Source organism: Phycodurus eques, chromosome 2 (assembly GCF_024500275.1).
Source record: "Phycodurus eques isolate BA_2022a chromosome 2, UOR_Pequ_1.1, whole genome shotgun sequence".
NCBI classification, from domain to species: Eukaryota; Metazoa; Chordata; class Actinopteri; order Syngnathiformes; family Syngnathidae; genus Phycodurus; species Phycodurus eques.
The window spans coordinates 41,558,156-41,578,525 of NC_084526.1; the positions used below are offsets into that span (position 1 = coordinate 41,558,156).

General features: G+C 42.8%; 1 protein-coding gene across 2 annotated transcripts in view; it reads left to right on the plus strand.

The window, feature by feature from the left end:
• fn1b (fibronectin 1b) overlaps positions 1-19,269 on the plus strand; it is a 31,174-nt gene extending 11,905 nt beyond the window's left edge. Inside the window, exons 21-46 of one of the 2 annotated variants that reach the window (XM_061670753.1) lie at positions 459-553; positions 752-920; positions 1,418-1,504; positions 1,650-1,841; positions 3,474-3,752; positions 5,392-5,583; positions 5,734-5,823; positions 6,490-6,756; positions 7,129-7,245; positions 8,112-8,273; positions 8,358-8,513; positions 9,540-9,656; positions 10,053-10,322; positions 10,417-10,604; positions 11,418-11,505; positions 11,656-11,835; positions 11,915-12,004; positions 12,520-12,708; positions 13,522-13,611; positions 13,821-14,245; positions 14,513-14,651; positions 15,819-15,980; positions 16,218-16,343; positions 17,819-17,925; positions 18,015-18,110; positions 18,754-19,269. In XM_061670753.1, coding sequence (XP_061526737.1) covers positions 459-553; positions 752-920; positions 1,418-1,504; positions 1,650-1,841; positions 3,474-3,752; positions 5,392-5,583; positions 5,734-5,823; positions 6,490-6,756; positions 7,129-7,245; positions 8,112-8,273; positions 8,358-8,513; positions 9,540-9,656; positions 10,053-10,322; positions 10,417-10,604; positions 11,418-11,505; positions 11,656-11,835; positions 11,915-12,004; positions 12,520-12,708; positions 13,522-13,611; positions 13,821-14,245; positions 14,513-14,651; positions 15,819-15,980; positions 16,218-16,343; positions 17,819-17,925; positions 18,015-18,110; positions 18,754-18,831 — 4,151 coding nt within the window. In that variant the 3' untranslated portion in view covers positions 18,832-19,269. The remainder of the gene's footprint in view (positions 1-458; positions 554-751; positions 921-1,417; positions 1,505-1,649; positions 1,842-3,473; positions 3,753-5,391; positions 5,584-5,733; positions 5,824-6,489; positions 6,757-7,128; positions 7,246-8,111; positions 8,274-8,357; positions 8,514-9,539; positions 9,657-10,052; positions 10,323-10,416; positions 10,605-11,417; positions 11,506-11,655; positions 11,836-11,914; positions 12,005-12,519; positions 12,709-13,521; positions 13,612-13,820; positions 14,246-14,512; positions 14,652-15,818; positions 15,981-16,217; positions 16,344-17,818; positions 17,926-18,014; positions 18,111-18,753) is intronic. The other variant, XM_061670754.1, reaches the window with a different exon arrangement.
• Positions 19,270-20,370: the final 1,101 nt, after the last annotated feature.

Below are 20,370 nucleotides of genomic sequence, written 5' to 3' on the forward strand. Positions count from 1 at the left end.
TTTGATCTACGAATCGACCGATACATTTCCTGGTTGAATTGTAATCGAGAACCCGTCCCCCTTCATCAGCTGCGAGGCCGAACGCGACTAATGTGGACCGTTACGAGAAAATGACAGTCGGCAATTCACCGTGTTGCTCGGTGTGCAGCAGCCCGAAGTTGCGCAAAAAAGTACTGAAACATTGAACAGCTGGACAAGACCTTCAAAAGGTTTAGAGAAGGTCAAAATAAGTCCGCCTGTAAAATTCATAAATTATAGTACATTTTCAGTTCATCCTGAAATTTCACCCCAAAGCCGAGTATCCTGAACTTTTTGTGAGTCATTAATAAGTTTATCCCCTTGGGGAAATTGAGGAAAAATATTGTGTGTGTCATGCAATCTGGTAGTGGTCATTTGGGGAACAGACATCTTTGTATCATCCATCCATTTTTCATCTTTTCTTTCATTCTGTTTTCCAGCACCCCAGATGGGAAACGCACCTGCTTTCACCTCAGAGGTCACTGATACGTCCATCATCATCACCTGGACACCTGTCCGCAGGTTTAGCTACAAGGTAGCGGCCAGAACGAGCTCGCCGCATGGGAAAAAAAATGAAATCACTTAATGAGTCTTACCTGCACTGACAAACCTTTAACATTTTGTCAGTAGTGTAGATTTAATATGTAAGAGGGCCTCAGTATTACGATGTAATATCTTTGCGGTATGCAGTAATATGGGCTTTTCTCATTGAGTGATGTGATTTTCTTTCCAGCTATCTGTGCTTCCCAGCCAGGAAGGAGAGTCTCCGAGACACAGGACCGCTGACTCTGGACGCCTTTTTGTAACTGGTTTGATACCTGGAACTCAGTACACATACACTGTTCAGCCCATCTTCAATGGACGCCCCCGTGGGAATCCCATCACCCGCAACGTTGTCACTTGTGAGTAACTTTGAAAGACTTCAGGCCTGATTCACTAAAGGTTTACTAACCAGACGCATGAATGATAGACGGCACTTATGTGCAACTTGTTACCCCCAACAGACAGGGAACTGCAATCATAAGCACACATTTTTTTCCATGTGCTAGCTGTATGTGATTCAAAAGGAGTCGTAACAATCACTCTGGAAAAATATCCAGTGTTTGTTTGCTTCTTCCACTAACACTTCCAATTCCATCACTTCAAACTTCATTTTGGGCTTGCTGGTGGTTTCCCAAATATTCCATGGTGAAAACCATCAGAGGTACCTAAAGCAAAAAAAACAAAAAACAAAAAAAAACAGAGCGGTCTCCGCACCTTCTACAGCGCACTGCTCGCAATCTGTTAACATGAACACGCTTTTTGGGATCTCAGTAAATCAGGCCCTTAATGGGAACTAGTCAATAATTGTTTTGCATGGGCTCAATGTCCCCATTCTTGTGCCGTGGTCCACTTCCAGCCTTGTCTCCTCCCACTGACCTGAGAGTCCAGTCCAACTCTGACACAGGAGATCTCACCGTCCACTGGGCAGCGTCCAAAACACCAGGTAAATATTGACCGGGCTGCCCGGAGCCCACGGAGTCTAGACATTGACCTCTGCAAACACCTCTTCCTGGTACATCTTTTCAACTTCTCACAGTGACTCATAAATGAGCAACATCCGACCCTTTTTCCACCCACTCACTCTGCAGGACTCACAGGTTACAGAGTGTCCAGCACGCCGACCAGCGGGCAGACAGGAAACAGCATCGAGGAGTTTGTGAGGGCCGATCAAACCTCATGCATGCTGGAGAACCTGAATCTAGGGGTGGAGTACAACATCAGTGTGTTCGCTGTCAAGGACCATTTGGAAAGTGTGCCCGTGTCCACTATTATCACCCCAGGTAGGTGCTACAGGCCAAGGTCTTGACACATGTTGACTGAAGACTGCGCTCTTGTGTCGAGAGTACAAAGTGTGTTTCTGGTGTGAGAGATGAGAGAAACAGGTGGGTGAGCTCCAAGAAGGCACTCATGGTCTTTGGTCCCCTCGTCCCACCAGACTGTTTTTGTGCCCGGAACACAGGTCAAAGCCTGCCGAACACTGGAGCTACCTGCTGAGCAAAAGGTCACTTGAGACCATTTGCTCAGCCGATAGCTTGTTCTGTGTGCATGATTTCCAGGGAGTTTTCTGCCTCACAAGGCCTTGAGATGAATATCTAACACGTTTTCAAAAGTATTGATTTAGCTCCTTGAGTAAAAAGCTAAAAAAGTACAAAAGTCAAAAATGCCGGCGTTGGGTCAGGCTTTTATGCTATCAAAGTCATGTTTTCTCACACACAAATTTTGAATGACAGAATTACAATAGCATACGATTACTGTTTTTAGACTCAGACAAAGCATTCTTAAATGTCGACAACATCAAACAATTCTCTTCAATCTCCAAAACGGTCGCTATTGTCATTGACGGTTCATGCTCCTCCATGTTGCTGCTGTCCTTGTTTTTTTTTTTTTTTTTTTTTTTTTTTTTTTTTTTCTCCCCCCCCCCCCCTGCCCAAGTGCCCAAGATCTAAATCAGTGAATCAAGAGCTCAAGCATGCTTGACTTTACCTCTCTATTTACAACTTTTTGATGTCATGTCGTCATCTGCAGAGGTTTGTGGCGACGAGGAGGTTCAGGCAAAATTTGAAGTAAATTGTAAATATTTTTGAAATGTCAGAAAGAAAGGTGATCACAACCTATCATCTATTCAAATGCAGTTCTTCTGAATGATCTAAGAGCTGATTTGGAGCCAGTCACAAGAAGGAGTCATGCTATATATTTTGGCAAAGTGAGGAGTGTACAGATATCAGCTTTTAAAATGTAAGGAGTCAAAACAATAAAAATAAATAATAAATAAATAAAATAAAAGTACATTTAACTGAAAAATCTACTTCAGTACACGAACAAATGATTTCAATAAGGGCCATACATGGCATTACTTTCTTAAACCTTGATGACATGATGACATATTTTATTCAGTGTCATACAGAAGACAGCTTAGACCTTATTGGAACCGGTTTGTTCAGTTAGGTACAATTACATGTATATAAATAATACATACATAAACAGTATCATGAACATAATACCAAGGGATACATTGCAGTTATTTATAATAATTTATCAACATCACACTTTTAATTCCTGAAAAGCTGCACATTTTGTTTTTTAATTTTCTGGTTAATTATTGGTTGTGACATTATGCTATTGTTTACATATTGTTTAACACCGTTTATGTGTTGTTTAATCCAGCCTTTCCCATTATAACCTGCATTTGTTGGGGTCTTTGGCTAACATTTGCATGAAGATCTTGTGTGTAATAATCATATAAGTGGAGCATGTCATCAGATTTTCACTGATGGTGATTTTCCATCAGATTTGAATGTTGAATGTATCTATCCTGGCACTGAATGTTTAATTAATGCCATTAATCCATGTAATCATTGTCTTTGTGTCTTTCTAATGTTGCTTGCGCTTTGCACTTGGCCTAACCCTTGCAGACATACGCCCACCGAGACATATTCACTTTGTCGACATTACTGACACCACCATTGGCCTGCGCTGGATCCCTCTGAACTATTCGAGCCTAACGGGTTACCGGATAACGGTAGCGACGGCGGGTGAGAGCTTGCCCATTTTTCAAGACATGGTGGACGCATCTGCTGGTTATTACACGCTTCGTGGTTTGGAGCCTGGTGTGGACTATGACATCAGTATCGTCACGGTTACGGAAGAGGGGGAAAGCGAGCCAACCACACACACAAAGCAAACTCAAGCGGGTGATTTCAACATTTCAATATATGTATGAGGAGGGCGGGGGTTCCGATGGCACAGTTGATGAAAACAATTACAATTTGGAAATGATAGCTTCCCTATTTTGTACACGGGTCATGCTGGAATTGGAGGACAATTTAGGCACCAACATATTTGAAATAAATGAGTTTTTTTGTTACATTTTCAAGAAAAATGGGTAATAACCCTTTATATAATTTGATTCGTCCAGCTCAAACATCGCCATACGAGATGCAGTATTTTGTTTGTCATATCATATAGTTTGCTGTTTGACACTTTACATACTAAAGTACCTAAACGACGTATTAAAACAAATATTGCTAAATAAATCAACAATGAAATAAAAAAGGTCCATTTTATTTCAATACTAATGTAATTTTCATAATTCCAATTACAGTAACAGGGTTGCAAGTAACAGGGTGGTAAAGCAAAGCGATCAAGGGTAGATGCTAGCCGTGTTAGCCTCTATGCTAGCTGGGCAAGAACAAATTTAGGCATATAATTTAAAAAAAAAAAAACATGTCTTATGTCAATATGTCTTTGACTGACAACTGAGTAACAGGGTCTTTATAATGGCTAAAAACATTGAAAAATTATGAAAAATAGAAGAGTGTGTTCCCTTTTGGTGTCACAGCAATTAGCTTGATAATTTATACTATAAATGTCTATGATAAAACAAATTGCTTTACGGAAGACATAAACAAAAACATACCCCCCAAAAAATACAAATATACATTTCAATTAAATGTAAATATTTGATATGTAAATTGGTCATCAAGAGGGACGGACGAGAAGAAATTTCAGGAGGTGCTCAGGATTTATTTGGTATTTTGAATCATACTTAGGAATCACTTCTACTACAGCTAAAGCATTTTGTTTTCGGACAAATATACTGTAATCTGCACTCCAAGCGCATGTTTCTATATTTTGTGCATGGATTATTTGAAATATCTTTGGGGGGAAGAAAATGTCCTCCAATTCTGGAATAACCCACGTGCTGTATAATGTGACCTTGACTTACGAGTTTAATTTGTTCCGTGACCATGATCTTAACTCAAATCACTACAGTGACACCCCCCCCCCCCCCCCATTTTTCATAAGAAAAATAGCACTCCGCAGTATTGTATTGTATAAAAATATACAGTAATAACCTAATCAAATAGAATGTAAAGAATTCAAGTGTTTGCATCATGATTTCATGTTTTAATTCAATGAACATTGGGCATTAAGGTAACAGATTTTCAAAGTTATGTAGTTTAGTTATATGCACAACTTGTAAACCTCTTTTTTTTTTGGTTTAGTTAAGCAATAAACAGCTTGAAGCAAGCACATTTTGCCTGTTGCACATTTCTGTTCGCTGCCACCATCTAGTGGTGAAATGCCTGAAGCTCACTCATATGTCCAATTTGTTTTGCTCGCAACACAAAGCAAGGCGAGACACTCGTAAGTCAAGGCACCACAGTTCATTAACTCCTTCACCGCCAGCCTTCCCAGTTAACGTGGATATTTGACTTCTAAAGCCGTCAATGGCAGTGAATGTGTTAAATGTATGAAATTCTATTGCAGTAGTTTTCTATTGAGTAGTTTTCTACATGAGATCAACCTGTTATTTACTCGTATCCTCAGTGATTCCAGCCCCCACCAACTTGCAATTTGGAGGAGTGGGTCCTGACCACATCAGGGTCACATGGACAGTCCCCCATGTCGCCACCCCGAGCGACATATCTCGCTTTGTCATCCGCTACAGCCCTGTGACCGAAGACCATGATTTGAAGGAGGTCAACGTGGGTGGAGCCTCCAACACCTTCTTGCTGCAGAGTAAGACCACAACCCAAAAGTTTTTTTTAATTTTTATTTCCAGGGACAGACTTATTGACAAACTGTCGAGTCATGGTTTTTGGTTGCACCACGGTTCATTTCTATCAAGCCATTTGTTTTCTAAATATGTATCCCTTCACATTTATACAGACTTGCTTCCTGACACTGAATATCACATCAGTGTGGTGTACGTGTACGGAGAGCGAGAGAGCAATCCGGCCAGAGGAACGCAGAGGACAAGTGAGTGGCACACAATGACTTGTCGCTAGGGTGCTACATTCACAATACAGGAAGCTATTTGAGCATTTGTTTCATATCTTTGATATTCAGTTTGAGGCCCATGTACTAGTATGTGCTTTGTACAATGTGTCTTACTATGAATGTTTTTTCCACTACTACTGCCACTTTTGGCCTACTATGGTACTAGTTACTAGTGAGGCAAAACTGTACTATTTGACAACTACTTTTACTTACAAGTGACATGAAAAAAAAAAAAAACATCTAGCGCTTCAATAGTAGTACTAGTCGCATGCACACGTGAGCTAGTGCACGGTTTTGACTCAGCAGTAACATCTATTTGTGGTAAAGTTGTCCTGCTAGAGTGCAGTGTACTACAATAATGAATATATGACTACATTCAAGCTAAAAAAAAATACAAATAAATACATTTATGAATGTAATTATTACAGCTTCCCTGCATTTGTGGACATTGCAAAAGTACTTTGGAATTATTGTAATTATGAACTTTGTGTTCCAAGTTACAGACTTTACAGAAATGTGGACATGAATTCCAAATCAACAATGCATACCTTGCACATTTTTATATTCAGTATGACCTTAACACTAGACTGTACAGTTGTACAATATGTAACGTATTTTTTTTTTAATTGAATTATTTCCTTCCAGCTCTTGATTCCCCAACTGGTTTGGACTTTTCTGACATTCAAACCAACTCCTTCACCATCCACTGGCGGGCTCCAACCGCGACTATCACGGGTTACCGGATCCGCCATCAGAGGACAAGTGGTGGGCGCACCAAGGACGAGAAACTCCCGCCTAGCAGGACTCATTACACGCTGACCGGACTGACTCCGGAGACGGAGTACCTCATCGCTGTGTACGCAGTCAAAGGCAACCAGGAGAGTCAACCTGTGACTGGCACAAAGGCCACAAGTGAGTGTCTTGACCACACTGAGGGAGAAAAAAGCGGATCGCACTCACTCTCACGCATTGCACGTGCTCTTGGTGTTGCTTGTGATCTACTACGATTGCGGCGCAATTGGCCAAAAAACAATAAATAAATCAATGAATCTACTCCTTCCAGGATTTTGCTCATTTCTAACAAATTGTGCAGCTATTTATTTTCCCAGTTTGGCAGACACAGCCATGGGTGCGCCCAGTTGGTAGACCAACTTTCGCATGTTTGTGCGTACTATCAAGATTTTGCCCGTTTTTGCATGCGCGAGCCCTCCGTAAATCAGTTCCTGATGTTCTTTGCCTTGTAACCACTTGATGATGGCGGATGCGTTTTCTCCAAATCTCCAGTCTCTGATGCTCCCACCGACCTGGAAGTAGTGTCAACCTCACCCACAAGCATCACCATTCGCTGGGACGCTCCCTCTGTTGCCGTCAATCAATACCGGATCACTTATGGAGGCACAGGTCTTCTTTCTTCTTCAACAATCATTTTTTTTCCCAAGTAAATGCCACTCTATTTTCAGGGATGAGCAGTAAGGGTGCAAATGGGTGGACATTTTCTGGTATTAAACAATGAAACACCATAAACAGGAATTAAACAATTCTGATCGGAATTGTGGGTATTTATGGGAATTAACTGGGAATTGAGCATATTTGAATGGAAATGGAACACATTCAACAACACACTCGCATTACAAAGCAAAAATTTGACCAAACTTGTAAGTTGGGCCTCACGTAAGTCAGGGTACCATTGTACTTGCATTCAATTATTTTTGTTTTAGTCAGAATAATTTTCTCCAACTATATTTAAGTTCCGGCGGCACGGTGCAGACAGGTTAGAGCATCTGCTTCACAGTTCTGAGGACCGGGGTTCAATCCCCAGCCCCACCTGTGTGGAGTTTACATGTTCTCCCCGTGCCTGCGTGTTTTTTTTTCCCGCGCACTCCGGTTTCCTCCCACATCCCAAAAACATGCATGCAGGTTAATTGAAGACTCTAAATTGCCCGTAGGTGTGAATGTGAGTGCGAATGGTTGTTTGTTTTTATGTGCCCTGCGATTGGCTGGCAACCAGTTCAGGGTGTACCCCGCCTCCTGCCCGATGATAGCTGGGATTGGCTCCAGCACTCGCGCGACCCTAGTGAGGAGCAGCGGCTTAGAAAATGGATGGATGGATGGATATTTAAGTTCCCTGCTAAGAGCCAACCATTTTCTATTTGTTTTTTATTCCTGGTTTATTCTTTATAAATTCCTCCCATGAAAAGTTTTCAACTTTGAACAATTCCAGAATTAGGCAAACTTAATCAACAGTGGGTTGTCCTTTCAATTTCCAGGTGGGGAGACTCCTCAAGAGTTCACCATCCCAGGCACTCAGACCACCGCCACCATCACTGGTCTGCAGCCGGGTAGCGACTACACCATCACGGTTTACGCCGTCACCGGAAGAGGGGATAACCCCACCTCCAACACCCCGGTCTACATCACGCATAAGACTGGTGAAACAAATTGAAAGGAAAAAAAAAAAAACCAAAAACCTTTCACTAAACTATGAGTGGTTGAGTATCCAATTTGTTCTTTAGATATTGAGCCGCCTGCTAACATGGATGTGACTGATGTGAGCGACAATGCAATCACGGTACGCTGGTCCCCTGCTCGGGGGCCCATCACAGGCTACAGAATCACCGGTGCCCCCAAAAATGGACTAGGACCGTCCTACTCCAAAGATGTGCCTCCTGGTAAGAGATATTGATACTACTCAATTCTCAACTCAATTAAAATTGTATTTATAGAGAACTTGAAGAACAACTGCAGCTGAATCAAAGTGCTGTACATAAATACAAATTGAACATAAGACAACTGATAAGACACTTAAACAGAGGCAGAGTCTCAAACTGTGTTAAAAACAAAGGAGTACAAATGGGTTTTGAGGTGGGTTTTAAAAATGGATGATGGCTGTGAGGGTGCTTTTCTGATGTGCACTGGGAGGTCATTCTACAGTTCAGGAAACAGCGATGGAAAAAGCTCCATCCCCTCTTGGCGTCCGCAAAGACTTAAGTAGCTCCAGGGTCAGCCGGTCAGCTGACTTGACACACTGGGCACGGGCATGGGGATGGAGCAGCTCAGCGAGGTAAGGCGGGGTGAGACCATTTAGCGATTCGAAGACAAATAGCAGAATCTGCAAAGTAAATATAAAGTGCACAAGCAGCAAGTTGAGGGAGGCCAGGACAGCAGTTATGTGCTCCCTCTTACGTGTTCCAGTTAAGAGGCACCTAATAGCAGCCTTGTGGACCGACTGGAGATGTTTGAGGGAGGACTGGCTGACTCCAACGTAAAGCGCCTTTTACAGTAATCCAGCCGAGACGTGACGAAGGCGGGGATTACGGTTTCAAAGTGCTACTGTGTAAAACGTGCCTGTGAATATTCTCGTTTATCCAGCCCTTTTCATTCCCAGGGCATTGAATCGATCGGTCCACCTGCGATCGATTTAGAGCCATGAGAATGCTGTGTAAAACAAACAACAAAACGAAACGTACTTAAGCAGTGATTCTTATGTGTACCAATACACAAATTGTGAGCGAACCCCTCTCTCAGGCTCAACAAGTAGACATATTTTCTTCCATTTCCAGTTGCAGCAGGTGGATAAATGTCCTAATACTAGGCTCCATATACTGTATGTAATTCTATATACTGTATGAATTTCGATTTACCAATTTAGTGTTGTATTTTTTTTTCAAACCGGTTTTGCCACTTCTTCCTTACAGCTCAAACTGAGATGACCCTCACAGGCCTGATGCCCACTGTTGAGTATGTTGTGAGCATCTCTGCCCTGGGCACTGATGGCCAGCCCTCGTCTGCAGTGGTGGAGAATGCGATCACAGGTCTGCTTGATTTGTATCTTTTAAAACGGAAAAGGATTCAGCGAGATCAGCAATATAAAACAACTTGAATGCATTTTGTTTTCTGTCTCCTCAAACCACACTTTTTTCCCCCCCGTGTGTTTGTGCAATGCAAAGGAAATGTCCAGTGAGTGTCTGCATGACCATACAGTAATAATATACATTTAATTAATGCCAGTTCCAGTCTTAAGACGGATGACTTCCTTTTGCACACCGTCCATAGTGCTCTTCGTTCTTTCTCCAGTTGCTTCGTGTCATGATGGAAGAATTTTTTTTGGGGGGGTTTTGGCTTCCGCTGTTGTCAAAGTGAAGCTCCTCAATTCACGTCAACATACCGTCGTTCCTTGGCCTCACTCTCCTTTCACCCTGTCCCTGCAGCAATGGATCGTCCAAAGGACCTGACCTTCTCTGACATTGACGCCAACTCCATGCGCATCGCTTGGGACAGTCCAGAGGGTGCAGTGACGTCATACCGCGTCCTCTACGCCAGCCCCGAAGACGGGGAGAGAGAGCTGCGTCCGGCACCCAGGGGCGACCAGGACAGCGTGGCCATAAAAGGCCTTCGAGCCGGGACGGAGTACACAGTCAAAGTTATTGCCCTGCATGGCCGCACACCCAGCACACCGTTGGTGGGAACGCAGGCCACAGGTAGCACGCGCTCGGCTGATAAACTCTCTGCACTAACGGGGGAAGAGGGCCCAAATTCCTCACGCGTTTTCTTGAACGTGTCCGTCCCTCTCAGTCATTCCCGCTCCGACCGACCTGGTCATCTCAGAGGTGGGGCCCACTTCTTTCACCGTTTCGTGGCAGGCACCCAACGCGCGACTGAGCGGATACCGTGTGGTCGTCAACCCAGAGAACATCAACAGCCCCGCCAAGGAGCTCAATGTTGCTCCTGACACGACACGTGTGGTCGTACCCGGGCTCATGGTAAAACAAATTGAAGGGCGAGCAAGGGGTGTCTTGACTTTAATGCTATCCCAAACTTTATGAAAGACACTAAGTTACCTAATGTTTGTAAATCTTAATAAAGGTAAGGTAAAAGACATCATTGTGCTGAGAAGAGAAAAAGGTAATTACAAGTGGTATGCTGTTGTTGTTTTTGAAACCAAAAGCTAGAATATTGTTTTGTTTTGTCTTGTTTTTTTTGTAAACTAGTGTTGCTTGACTTTTACGCTATCAGAACAACTTGTTCCCGTAGTTTAGCTTACATTGCGAACTGAGTAACAAAAATGCAAGAGTGAGCTAAAGGTCACTAAAATAAACACATACACCTAATTTGTGTGCTTTATTCAGATTAGACTCAGGGTAGGTTTAGAAGCTGATGTTTTTTTTATTCACCACAAATCATTCTTGAAGCCAACAACATCCCCCAAAAAAATATCTTCTCTGAATCTGTTGCATCATTGTTGCTCATGGTACCTGGCACATGTTGCTGCTGTCCCTGTTTTTTTCCACCATATAAGATCAATCAATTAATCTGTTTATCTACTGCAGTTTTCTCCGTCTTTTTAAAGTCATGTTGTCATCATAGGAAGTTGAAAATGTAACAATCAGCCTATTTTGACAAAGTAAGGAGTAGAAAGTAGTTGTGCATCTGTCATCAAATTTTGGTCAATCAAGTAAAAAGTCACCCAAAAAATAAAATACAGACAACGTGAAAAATCTACTGCAGTGTAGTAATAAAATATTTGTACTTTGTTACTTGCAAACAAACGCATAACATCTGAACTTGTACCACAGGTGGCAACCAAATACTTGATCCATGTCTATGCACTGAAGAACTCTGTCACCAGCAGACCATTGGAGGGAGAGGCAACAACACTGGAAGGTAATCAGACACCGCAACACCTTCTGCCCTGAGAGCATTTTTTTCGTTTTTTGTTGTTCTTGGGCTTTGTGGCAAAAACGATTGAGCCATGTGAAATGTAGTGAAGGTGGCTCGTAAATAGTCCACCGAGACCTTTCCTTTCCCACGCAGATGTAAGTCCACCTCGGCGTGTGCGTATCATGGAGGTGAAGGACAACTCTTTCACCCTGAACTGGCGTGCCAAGGTGGAGCCCGTCACTGGTTTCCTCATTGAAGCCACGCCGCAGGGCAGCTCGCATCCCACAGTCACCAAGACCATCCCAGCAGATGTGTACACGTACACCGTCACAGGTACTCCCTGGGAGAAAAAGCATTTTCGGGGATGCTTATATTTGCTCTTGACTCAATGTGGGTTAATGTGTTTCGGAAGGTCTAAAGCCGGGCGCCACGTATTCTATTCACCTGTATACTGTGAATGGCAACACAAGGAGTGCACCTGTTACTCTTACTGTTCAAACAGGTACAGTGTGTGTGTGTGTGTGTGTGTGTGTGTGTGCATACATGCATGTATTTCACAGACAAGCCTTCCATGCTTACCCAATGAAAAACCTGATGAATATATAGAGTATATTGGTGGCGGTAAATGCCAAATATAAACTTCAATTTGTCTATTTGCCCAGGGTTTCGCTGGGCGGCGAATAGCGACATCCGCACATAATTGATGCCCAACTGAAAAGGGTTTGTAATTGCCAACGGATGCCACCATGCAATACTGTTATGATGAGCTCAAAAACAGGTCAAAAAAAGAATAATACGCAAATTGGCGAACCTCTCAAAAGCCGAAACGTGAATACGCAGGGGTTCACTGTAAAACAGTGTATTTTATGTGGATGCGCAGTTTAACATTTGGTGAAACACCTCTAAGATTACAGTATACTGTAAACCAAAGTCACCCGTGAGGTGTAACTATATATTCGCTGAACAGCCAGCATTCCCATGATTTAACGAGATCTTTTTTTTTGTTTGTTGCTGTAGCCAAACCAGTCGTCCAAGCTCCCACCAACCTCCAAGTGACGTCTCTGACCCCCACCTACATCTCATTCACCTGGCAACCTCCCGCCACGCCCATCACGGGTTACTACGTCACCTACGCAGAGCCCAGAGCGACTCCACAAGAGCTGAAGCCACGCCCCCACGCTGGACAGAATTATGCCACCATATCTGGTAGGTCAATGATTTTCACTCGTCTTCGTTTCCCGAAGAGGCATTTCACGGCTTACTCCACTCCAATGGAGCAAATGAATGACGCAACTTTGATTTGAGGAATTGGCGATACACCTTGCTGACCGTTGTGTAAAATCATATTTGAATGTAAGAGGTTTAACCCCCCTCTGCTGGCTGTAGAAAGTCTGTAGTAAAAGTGGTATGGAGTGGTAATCCCTCGTTTGTCACGGGGATTAGGTTCTGGACCAACCCCCGCAATAGGTCAAGTATGCAAAGTAGTGACCACATATGTTTTTTTAAAAATGATTTATACATATTTTAAAGCTGTATGAACCTCCCCAGACCCTTATTAATCTTCCCCACGCTCCGATTACCCTCTACCATACTCTTAGAAACACGTTCTATACTCTTAAACACCTTTTACACTCCTAAACAAACGGTAGTGCACAGTAGTACCGTACACTATGTAAATTGTATACTTTTTAAAAAATGTTTTAGGCTAGGAAGGGTTTATTTTACTACAAAAAAATGACAATATACTCACTGGTGATATGAATCTGCAAACAAATCTGCAACGCACTGAATCCACAAAAGGGGAACCGCAGCATAGTGAGGGAACACTGCATTACGTGTGCAAAGTTGATTTTTCAAGTAGTTTTGGGAATTGAAGGGTTAAGACCCCCCCCCCAAAAAAAACTGAATGGATGGTAATGATAAGAACTGTTAGTTAAAAACTGTATGCAGTAAAAGAAGCCTCAAACTTTTTTTTAAATCTTACAATTGAATATTTGTTCCTGTACTTGCTATGATCAGGCCTGAAACCAGCCACAGAGTATATCATCAAGATTGTTGCCATCCAGAACACACAGAGAAGCACTCCGCTCGTGGGCAGAATCAGGACTCGTGAGTATTTCCACACGTTGACCTAGCTATGAAAGTCAAATACAACTGAACTGTACTCACCAAATGTACTGTTCTGAATTTGTTTTGTTTTTTAAGTTCAAACCGCTGTAACATTATGCACGCTTTCAGCGGTTCATGTAGAGTCACACTTTGAGAGCTATTACTTTCCAGTAGATCGTAGCGCCGCTGACCTCCCCTCCCTCTCCCAGCGCCAGACACCGTGCTCCCTGTACCGGTACCCCACCATCCCGGAGGTGTCACCGATAGGCTAGACGTGCCTGAAACCGACTTGGACAACAGAGTTCAGCTAGTGGGCAACAATGGTCAGGATGGGCTCGGCGGTCAGAGCCAGCATGTGGAGTATATCGAGTACAACAACAATGGGGCCACCCCGCAGTCCCCGTACGGGCAGGTTCAAGAGCCCCTGGTCTTCGTGCCCCTCCCCGACCCCCATGGCCGGCGCAAACCCTACGTGAAGCTCAATGTGCCCTTTGGTGCCGTATTTGCCAACGAGACAGGTCTGCCGCAGGAGGCTCAAACGAGGACCGCCATTTCCTGGAAGCCGTACAGTCAGAGCAACGCGTACCTGGTCTCCTGCAACCCAGTTACACATTCGGATGAGAAGATGTTCCAGGTAAGAGCGGGTAGAAGAAGCCGTTTAAACATTTGCACTAGTAAGCCAAAAGTGACACTAGTAGTGTGTGTGTGTGGGGGGGGGGACAACAACTGTGTCACTAGCATGACACAATTGTTTTTCTGGTGCACTGAAGTGTCTTATAAGTGAGGACAAATAGTGTGCTGAATATCAAGGACATCAAAAATCCACAAACAGCTTTCCATAATCATCTGCTTTCCTGCCAATTTTCACATCTCAATTTACAATTTCAATGCAATCTTGCAGGTGCGCTTGCCAGGCACGACCACCGCTGCCACGATGGTCGGCCTCACCCCGGGGGCCGACTACAACGTGATTGTGGAAGCTTTGAAGGGGGCGCTCAAACACAAGGTCCTAGAGCGCCTCGTCACCGCCGGAAACACAAGTGAGTCCGAAACACGCTCCTATGGCAAACTGGCAAGTTGGAACATTTATTCAATATCCTTCATATGCAGCTTAAGGTCCATGTACTAGTGCACTCTTTGTTCTGACTAGTAGCACAAGTTTGGCATTCGAGTAGGACAACTTCATGTCATGAGTGAAGTAAAACTGTGACAAGTCACCCGACTTAGGAGTTTTTCAAGAGGCGAGCAGCACATTTTTTTTCTTTCGTCTTGACTCGCGAGCAAACATTTGAAAAATGGTGGCAGTCAACGCAACTCACTTTACAGCAAGTAAACTGTCCGGCAGATAGTCAACAATTCTTCCAAAAATCGACTTCATGCGCCCAGTTGAAATTTAGTGTCACACTAAACAGAAAAGAGAATTACACGATGTGTATTGAAAACAACCAAATAACTTTGCCTATTGCCCTAGTAAAGTCCGTTTAGCTTAATGCTAACAAACTGCAAAACGGCATATACAGGCTAACGTATAATACTGGTGTCACTGTGTTGTATCCTTTAAGCAATAGATATGTGAACACAAACTGGAGCAACATGAAAACAATAATATAACAATACTCACCAGCAGATATTCTTTATCCTCTGCGAAGAACAATAAATGAGTTGAAAATGAGTTGTTGATGGAAGGCTGGAACAGATTAATGGCATTTCCATTCATTTCATTGGGAAAAGATGATTTGAGATACGACTGTTTTGCATTACGATTTGGTCACAGAATGAATTAAATTTGTATCTCAAGGCACCGCCATCTTTTTTGGGGGGATGCTTATCTCAAAATGTCTGACATTTTTAACAATGTTTCATAGCACCTGTGAAAAAAATAAAGAAATAAAAAAAGTGGTGATTATTCTAGACCATAGGGGTCAAACCCCAGGCCCGGGGGCCAGATGCGGCCCGCCACATCATTTTATGTGGCCCGCGAAAGCAAATCACGCTCGTCAACTTCGGTGATTTTTTCTAAAATCTGTACCCAAATTCCAAATTGCCATAATAATAAACAATAATGTTGAGATATTGCATTTTTCTATTATCCTTGTCTTTGTCTGAGTCTGTCCTTGTCTGAGTTTGACACACCTGTTCAAGACACATTTTTGTGTGTGTTTTGTTTTTATTTTTATTTTTATCTTCATCATCTTCTTCACCGTCAGTCCAAGAGGGAGTTCCTTCCACAGACGACACCTGCTACGACACGTTCACCGCAACCTACCACGACGTCGGTGCTCAGTGGGAACGCATGTCCGAGACGGGCTTCAAGTTGTGGTGCACATGCCTGGGTCTGGGACGGGGCCACTTCAGATGTGACTCTTCCAGTATGTTCCGGACTTCACGCGACAGAAATATGCTCCTCACTAAATGTTAGGGAAAAAGAAACAATCAGATAAGGTTACATTGAGTTCGCCTGTAAAGGTTATAGTGCATTTTCGGTTCATCCTGAAATTTCACCGAGAAGCTCAATATCCCTAACTTTTTGTGAATACTTTACGACGTAGCGTTTTGAATGACAAATAGTGGATTTCACTTGGTTCTTTTTTGATCCTGTCGATTAGAGTGGTGCCATGACAACGGACAAAACTATCGCGTCGGAGACAAGTGGGACCGCCTGGCAGAAAATGGTCATTTGATGAGCTGCACCTGCTTGAGCAACGGCAAAGGAGAGTTCAAGTGTGAACCACGTAAGGCTTTAATACAGCACCTTAGTCTGTGCTTCTCAAACCTGGGACCACAAGCCTTAGAATAATAAATCACAGTGATCCCAGCATATTTGCTGTTTTTGTGCTCAGGCCAAAACACTGTCTAATATTTAAGTATTGCTTTTCAAGAAGTTTAATGAAGACAAAAGTAGTGCTTTGCCTGCTTTGCTTTGGCATCTTGGTGCCAAGGTACCGTGTTGAAGTGACTTGATTTCATTTAGACAAAAGTAGTGCTTTGGCGCTGACTTGTGGCATCGATAGGCTATTACTGTAGTCAAATTCATATACAGATTATATTAAACGCAGGATACTACTTTACAGGCCATTGCCAAGCCTAGTAGAAAATGTGTGCTTTGACGCCACCTTGTGACATCTTGGAGCCAAGGAACTATGTTGAAGTGAGGGGAGGAGCTTCATTTACCAGGGTTGTCAAACGCATTTTTGTCGCGGGCCACATCGTAGCTACGGCTCCACTCGGAGGGCCGTTATGGCTGCAAACCCAAATGAATGTATGATTGCCTCATATTATTGCATATTATTGCAAATTAGTGGATAATTAGTTTTGAAATCAGAAACCAGTAAAAGCAGTTTGTTCAACTACAGTATGAATCCATTTTATTTTAAAAGGGGGGTTGGTAACAAAAAATGCTGGCAATATCTCAATATGAAGACAAAGTGAAGTGAAGACAATTTGCAATTTTGGTATTTTAGCAAGAAACACAAAGTCGATGCACACTCTCACGGGCCACATAAAATGATGTGGCAGGCCGGATCTGGCCCCCGGGCCAGCAGTTTGACACCTGTGATTTAGCCACCCCATCGCCAATGTGCAAAAGATTGCCTCTATTTGGACAAATAACTGAAACAGACACTTGTATCTGCAACAAAACTGTGAGATTAGTTTCCTTTAATCGATGCAATAAAAACGAGGTGCAATATGAAAGGCGTTTGTTGTATTTTTGACCTGCTTATTATTCTCATAATATTACAAATCTTCGCAAAAGTACGTTTTTTTCCTAGTGCAATGAGTCTTTTCTCTAGCTATAAATTGTCAAACTATATTCTTGTAATTTTTTTTTTTTTTTTTAAATAATTCTAATTTCTTCGCATTTTACAGATTATTTTCCCCTCAAAAAACAACTCTATTCTCACAAGATCATGACTATCTTGAAAATTTAGAACTACCCATAAATGTCAAAAGATGCCAGTAAATCCCTACTTTTACATTGGACTGTCTAAATGAAGCTCATCCCCACACTTCAACTTAATTCCTTGGCACCAAGATGGTGGCAAAGGCATACGTTTATATTAGACATGGCTTTGGTCTGAGCGTAAAGAAAAAAAGAATCTATTTTTCTTTTTTCTTTACAAATAACAGTTAGTAAAAAAAAGAAATCAGTGAATAATACGCATAAGAACACTGTACTGCATGTGAACGCGAATGTGTTTGTTTGCAGATGAATCCGTGTGCTACGATGAAGGGAAGACATTCCGGGTGGGCAACCAGTGGCAGAAAGAGTACCAAGCCGCTATCTGCACCTGCACGTGCTACGGCGGACAGCAGGTAGGAAGCGGCAGCCTTTGATTAAGTGTGCCGCACCGGTCGCGCACGTCCGGGACAAAGGAATGATGGTGAGTATTTGCTTTGGACAGGGCTGGCGATGCGAGAACTGCCGCAGACCGGCCTCCGATGCCGATGCCGGTGTGCAGCAGCCTGTTCGATATGGAGACAATACGCTACTCAAAACCGTAAGCAGTAGCAATGCAGGTGGAAAGCCGTTGCAGCATTTATTGGATTTCCTTGTCTACTAGATTTCCAACTAGTAGACTCTTATTCCTCACTGGTAACACAGTTCAGCACATTAGTAGAATGACTTAGACTTAGTAGTGAAGACTCCTCCACCACGGCCTTTCACTACTGTATGACATTTCAGCTCACTAGTACGACAACTTTGGCATACGAGTAGGACAACTACGTTACTCGTGAGGCAAAACTAGTAGGGAGCATTTTGGTGCTACTAGTAGGGTCCAGGAGGCTACTAGTGTTTGACACTTTGTCAAGTTAACTAGTGTAATTTGAAAATGTCAATAGTGGGACTAGTAGCACACAGATGTCAACTCGTTTCGTGCTACTAGTGAAATGAAAGTTAACCGCAATATATTTATGTCAATAGGAGTACTAGTAGCACAATTGCCAGCTAGTTTTAGTGAGTAAAAAGTAAAACGTCCTGAAAATAAATACAGGTACCTGAAAAATCTACTTAAGTACAGTAATGATGTATTTGTGCCTTGTTGCTTCCCGCCACTGCTCATATTTGATTAAGCGAGACTTGTTCGTACGAGTCATTAGTTCCTTGTTTGCATTTTGCTCAACACTCGGGTCTTCTTGCAGAACATCCACTGCCCCATCGAGTGTCTCCGACCCAGCCTCCTGGCAGACGCGCTGGTGGTGCCGGACCCTCGGGAGTGAGGAACCGACCGTGGGACGAACCGCTTTGCTCCCTCACTGTCCGATTACTGCACTGCCTGAACCGAGAGATGTCGTGTCATGTCTGCGATGGAAGTAACGGCCTAATCGTTATCTGACACACGTTCATCCAAAGATGTTAAACTGCACTTCTGCCTGCTCAACATGACCCCTTCACTCATGACCATCTCTAATTTGGGTCTATTGTGGGGGAAGGCCATCACAGTATTGTTGTTACTCTTGAAACACGCATTTGGGTTTGGTTTCAAGCCATTCTGTTACTGCTGGCGAGAGGGGTCACACTGTCTCTTTTACTAATTTATCCCTTTCATTTCTGTGTGTGAATGTGTTTGTATCTAATTGTCCATGCCACGGTTGTTTCTACTTGACAGAAAGCCTCTTATTGTAATAAAGTTGGAAAGATCCAGAATCAGAACTTAACTGTATGTGATTTTATTTTATTTTTTTTCTAGATTAGACGGAGAATTTTTTTTTTAACGGCAGCAGCAGCTTTTAGGCTGGCGCAAGATCTCCTATTTACCGCAAATCATTCTTGGAGCAGACAATTTTAACCAATTCTCATAGATACGAGGATAGATTGGGAATACAGTAGTGCTTTGACCTTCAATTTGTCCGTGACCACGCTCATACCTTAAACCACTCGTATTTTATATCATTTTTCTCCCTTGAAATGAATGGAAATGTCCATCTGCTCCTGTGTACATTGGCCACAATCATAAGGTAGCATGTTTTTTTTTTTTAAACATGTAATTCTCTTAGTTTCATTTTTGTAGGTTGACAAAGTCAAACTTGGGAGTGGCAACGAACAGCTTGAAGGCTCTTACCTCAATTTTTTGCTCAAGTCAAATTAAATACATTTGGGTCGGGTCACCAGTCAGTCAAGGCGCCACAGTATACTGCATCTCCGAATCTGCTGTGTTACTGTCGTTATTAAGCCCCCCGAGATCGTAATCAACCCCATCAAAAATCAACCGGAGTTGTCTTTACCTTTCTCGAATTACCTCGCGTTGTCATCTGTGGTGGTTGAAAAAGTAATGAGCCTATTTGGACAAAATAAGGAGTAGAAAGTACAGATATGTTTTCAAATGTAGGGACTAAAAGTAAAAAGTTGTCCCCAAAAAAATTTAAATGCAGTGCTCAAATACAGATAGCGGAAAATTCTACCCAAGTACAGCATCGGCGTAGAGTGCTAAAACGAATAATGCTAAAATTACGAGTAATTGACGGCCACCCGAAAAGGTTTGCGATTGCCTGTAGATGCCACAACACAGTGGCAAATCACTTTTCCGTGAGACAATAAGCCTGACCGAATGAAGCTTCTCACCCTTCAGTCAGAGTTGCTTGGCCTTAAGATGTCACAAGAGGGCACCAAAGCACTACTTTGACATCAGGCATGGCTTTGTCCTGAGCGCAAAACAGCAAATAGCAAATAACAGAGGACAGAAACGATACTGCCGAACCGCAAATAATTTGCTACTTCCCACCTTTCGGTAAAAAGTGACACAAATATTTGAATGACCC